At 40.9% G+C, this 5,239-nt stretch overlaps 1 protein-coding gene across 6 annotated transcripts in view; it reads left to right on the forward strand.

Moving 5' to 3' along the window:
• LOC111869695 (partitioning defective 3 homolog) overlaps positions 1-5,239 on the forward strand; it is a 203,256-nt gene that overhangs the window by 172,959 nt on the left and 25,058 nt on the right. For 5 of the 6 annotated variants that reach the window (XM_033753529.1, XM_033753528.1, XM_033753531.1 and 2 more), the window contains 3 exons: positions 2,122-2,377; positions 2,874-3,075; positions 4,525-4,800. In XM_033753529.1, coding sequence (XP_033609420.1) covers positions 2,122-2,377; positions 2,874-3,075; positions 4,525-4,800 — 734 coding nt within the window. The remainder of the gene's footprint in view (positions 1-2,121; positions 2,378-2,873; positions 3,076-4,524; positions 4,801-5,239) is intronic. The other variant, XM_023861392.2, reaches the window with a different exon arrangement.

Below are 5,239 nucleotides of genomic sequence, written 5' to 3' on the forward strand. Positions count from 1 at the left end.
AGAGGACTTGTTCCCTGAATTTTTCCGCCCTTAAAAATTCGACGACCTCCGCCAGGTATTTGAACCTGCGTACTACGAGTCATGAGGTGGGAACGTTACCTCTAGACTACAGAGGCCGCTTAAATTTAAATAGTAAATAGTAAAGCTAAATTAAGAATTTAAAATATTAAACCAATTGATGTGTGAATATTAATAAAGATTTTAAACATAATTGACAAAACCGACAAGGGGAGTTCTGGAATATCGGGTGCCGACTGACGACAGAGCAATGAACAATTGGAAATCTGAAGTTTAAATGTTAATATTGAGGGCAGTGTGACAGCTACGTGAAGTGAAATACACCTGATGAGGGCTGGTTGCGGCCGAAACATGTAGTGTGAAAGAAGGGGCACAAGAACTACAATAAAGTTTTACATTTGCGACGGAGTTTGTATTATACATATAGAAGTGTGGAATGTAACAGGTTTCTTAAATATAATATAATACTAAGACAGTTTGGTGAGTTGAATTCTTCTGCCATTTAATGTTAACCTCCAGCTTCCATGGGGTCTTGCTCTGATCTGTACTCATTTTCATAAGAAGCTAGATTTAAGTTATAAGGGTTTCCTATTTTAACAAGCACCATTATTAATAGAAGCAGTGATTCATGAAGATTTTTGGAATCCATCTCTGCCCAGTGTATATAAGTCTTTGTTCCACCCTTCTCCTGATTCTGTACAATTGCGCTGAAGGTCTTCCGCCCTGAACGTACACAGTGTGTCCAGGTTCTGTTAGGCCTGTGTTCATTAAAAATACAAGACGTGAATTATTTTCAAAATTTCACTCTTCATATTCAAAATTGTATCCTTCTGAATCAGTACATAGCTGGAATTGATTGAAAAGTTTTTTAAAACAGTCACTATACTCCCTTTGTGGAATCGCATTTAAAACTGCAGTAGATTCCCTTTGGATGTCCTGGATGGTGTCGTGACAGTCTCCTTTCATTGCCAACTTAAATTTGGGAACAACCAGAAATCGGCTGGAGCCAAATCTGGTGAATATGGGGGATGATCAAGGACTGTGATCCCTTTTCTGGCCAAAAAATCGCGCATGATCTTCGATTTGTGGGGTGGGGCATTGTTGTGGAGGAACGACCAAAAACCTTTCTCTCGATATTCAGGTCGAATTCAAAGAATTCTTATCCACAAACAATTGAGGACTCTGAGATAATAATCAAAATTCACTGTTTGACCTTCTGGCAGAAGTTCCTTGTGAATGATTCCTTTGGAATCGAAGAAAACGGTTAGCAGTGTCTTTACTTGACTTTTTTGCATGCGCACTTTCTTTGGTTTCGGCTTCTTTGGGCTCAACCATGCTGCACTCTGCCGCTTTGTGAGAGGCTCACCACGTCTCATTACCAGTAACAATCGATTTTGCAAACGTTGTATCACTTTGGGCTGACCGTAACATCTTTGCGGTGTTCCACTCTGGCATGTTTTCATTGCCTGACAGCGTGTGTGGTACAAACCGCACACAGACATTCCATTTGCCCAAATCCTCGGTCAAAATTTGATGCACAATACTTTTTGGTATTCCTTAAAGCTCCTCGATGAGTCTTGTAGAAACACATCTGTCTGGTGCAATGCAAAGATTTCGGTCTTTTTTTTTTTTCCACATTTTCTTCAGTGTGAATCATCATTTCGTATGCTTCTCCGGCTGTTGTGCCTAACTTCAAACAAAATTTGATGTTGGCTCTCTGTTCAACCACCATTTTCTGATGAGCGTCAGAACAGTACTGTTACATTCAAGGTCAGAACACATGATGCAGCGATGCTTGCGCTTTGAAATTATAGACAGCCACAGCTGAAACTTCAAGAATCTTAACTCCACAACTCGCCAACAGATGACATTGCAGGGCAAAATTTAAAAAATGAGTCCTAATGGATCCTGGACACACTGTGTATAAAGCTTTGCGTTGCCCTCTGCTAAGAACATGGAAATTAATTAATTCTTCAGGCTGTACTGATGTAGTTTAGAATTGAAGGCATGATAGAGTGCTTTTCTCTGTTAACTGCTTGGTCTGTATACTAACCCTTGTGTGCTTTGTGTTGTTTGCTTGCAATGTGGGTAACTGCTCCTCAGAAAAAAATATAAGACAAGAGCTGCAGGTTTGGCATCTTGAACCCAAACATCGGTTCTTCCCCCACACAGTTGCAGAGGAAGATGGGCCCCAAGCACTGAGCATGCCTATAGACTGTGGGCCAAGAATGGGTCCCAGTGCCTTTGGGTCAGTTCGAGGTGGACCCAGACAGTCATCACTGAATGCAGTTTTGGACAGCAAGAACAAACCAGGCAAGAAGAAGCCTGGGATCTTCAGGGGTATTGGGTCCATGTTCAGGTATGTGATCCAGGTAACATTTAGTGAATAGGAGGAAGCTGTATTCTGGGAGTGTAGTTGTGGTCTTAGATTGTGCTTGCTAATGTAACCTTGGGAAATATGAAACTTTTCAAGCTTCCAGCCTCGAGTCATATACCGCATCATGAAATAGTCTTCTCATAAATCCAACATAAATGTGAAATTCAACCTTTGCACTTTGCCAGTCCATTGCCGAAGTCACTCATGAATATTTAAGCTGCTCATCTGCTTTAACAATTGGTGGCTTCATTTGTTGTCCCATCATTATCATTTGTTCATAATGAGTGACATTTCTTGTTCATTGTTCTGAGAATGTGTTCCACAGTCCTAAGTTGTTAGTTTATAATTTCAGAAGTCTGGGGTTAAGAGTCAGCTTCCCATTTAGTTTATTGTAAAGTTCTCATTCCACTCAAATGTTGTTGGGCTGATTTTCATCTAAAGCACTACTCACACTCTGGAGTTTTTGTGAATGTTTCAGGTTTGGTAAGCATCGCAAAACTCTGGATGTTCCCCTACAGCTTGCTCTGCGGGCAGAGCAGGAAGGAGTTGAAGGGGGTGAAGGGCTGTGTGGTGGGGAGGAGGAGAGGGAAGCGGCACGCAGAGCTGCACAAGAGGAACAGCAGAGGATACAGGAACAATACCGTCGACTGATGCAGCGGCAGAGGCAGTTGGAGAATCAGGTGTGTGTTTCATTTGTAGTATGATTGTCTCTTAATAAGGAGAGTGGACACAGTTTTTATGTAAGAAGATATGTAGAGTGTGCACCAGCTTGTGCTGTGGCTTGTTCCTCTATCCTGACCTGTGGCCACCTAGTTTAGATGAAGGTAGGAATCCTAATTTTTGATGGGAGGATCCAGTTGTCAGGATTTCTATCCTGCCCCCTGGCTGTAGTGTGATAGTGAAGAATGTAGATAATGGCCATCAGGGGGAATTCACAGCATGGCATGAGATCAGAACCACACTGGGGGAAGAGGAAGTCATACCAAATAATCTGCATTTGATAAACCCAAGAGCTTCAGTGCTGTTTACCTGTAAACCACCAGGTTCTCTGCACATCAACCAATAAGGATTGTATGACTAATATGCTCTCACAATCATTTCTTCTGTTCTTGACCTTTGTTAATTTTAATGACTGCTTTTAAGTCCTTCAGTTTCAAGTTTAGCTAAAGCAAGTCAAAAGCACCAGTTATAATATTGTTTCTGTTATATGTGCTATTTGCAAAGCCACGGGCATTAAGTTTTCTTCAGAAAGTTACAGAAGTAGATCAGATTATGAGCTCATGATAACTGTCTAGGATATATAGACTTGAATGGATGATTTGTGAATGATGAATTGTGAAGGAAGTGGAAGGTACTGTCTCTCAACATTTGCCTAGAGGGATTGAAGGAAAGTCACACTAATCCTCAGGATTACTGGCCTCAAGAATGAGATTTGAACTCAGGACCTTCTGAATATAATGCAAGAGTGCTAACCAGTTGGACCATAATGTTTGGAATAATTATTATTATGATTACTAAGAACTGGTCAAATCACTTGAAAAGTTCCATCTTCTGGGATAAAACATGGCATAATCCATTGAAAGGCAACTGATGTTTTGGAGGAACATGTCACCTCCATCATCAGGGTCAAAGAATGAGCTAAGCAACAGACCAGGATGAAGCAGGCAGCAAGTTAAGCTTTAACCCTGAAGATGGATTTGACATGTTCCTCCAAAATGTCAGTTGACTTTCAATGGACTACACAGCATGATATCCCAGAAGACAGCAGCTTCCTTAACCACCACTGTGAGAACCTCAAATCCTACAAATTACTGAAAGGTTGGTTACTGGGTTTAAAGTTAACTGTACAGCAATGGTTATTTGTGAGTGTCAACATGTTCAGCAATTCAAACCAAAACTCAAGAACTAAATTTTAGCATGACCTACTTCTTGGTAGTCATATATCCTCCACACCAGATTTAATGGTTAGGCTCCCAGTCACTCTGAAGCTTCCTTTTATAAGAATGTGATGCACCCCATGAAGATTAGATTAAATTAGATTAGACTTAAGGCAAGAATTTTCAGGTTGATTTAAATTGCAATATTATATTGCTCTTTATTGTGCTTCTTTTTGATGATGATTGAATTAGGTTTGCAACAGCCTTCAAGAGCATGTTGGCATCAATGCAAGTACTGAGTCTGGGGGTCCTCTGCCTGTTGGAATCCATCATTCCAACCACTGTCGTGAGGGCTCGACATCCTCAGCATCAAGCCAAGTTGGTGCAGTGCCAGGCGGAGCAAGTGGCCAGTCTCGCACAGAGCGTATTCATCAGTTACGGGCTCAGCATCAACGCCGACATGCTGAGAGGAGGGGTCAATATCCCTTGGATGACAGAGAGGAAAGATACGAACAAGTTATTCGACAGGTGAGAGAAAAATGGTGGAAACAATATTCATCTGTAGGATGTTTAACCCTTTGACGCGGTAATTTAAATTCCGCGGCTGCGTCTCCTGCGGTAATATATTCAGCCGGCCATTTAAATTTTGCTCGAAAATGATTTATTCATCATTGTTCTTAAATTCTATGAGATAGGAACATGAAACTTTCACTAAAATGATCTTAAAAGGTGGTTTTATAACCTTACCTTATAATATGAGCGCCCTTTATATCTTCAATGGAAGCAGGTTTTTTAGTATTTGAGCAGTGAATGGTACGCCTTGAAGCATGAAACTTTCACTAAAATGATCTTAAAAGATGGTTTTTATAACCTTACCTTATAATATGAGCGCCCTGTATCTCGGTAATGGAGGCAGTTGGTTTAGTAGAAGGAAGGCCTTGAAGCATTCGTATAACCCAACGGTGCC

This window comes from Cryptotermes secundus, unplaced genomic scaffold (assembly GCF_002891405.2).
Source record: "Cryptotermes secundus unplaced genomic scaffold, Csec_1.0 scaffold1344, whole genome shotgun sequence".
Taxonomy (NCBI): domain Eukaryota; kingdom Metazoa; phylum Arthropoda; class Insecta; order Blattodea; family Kalotermitidae; genus Cryptotermes; species Cryptotermes secundus.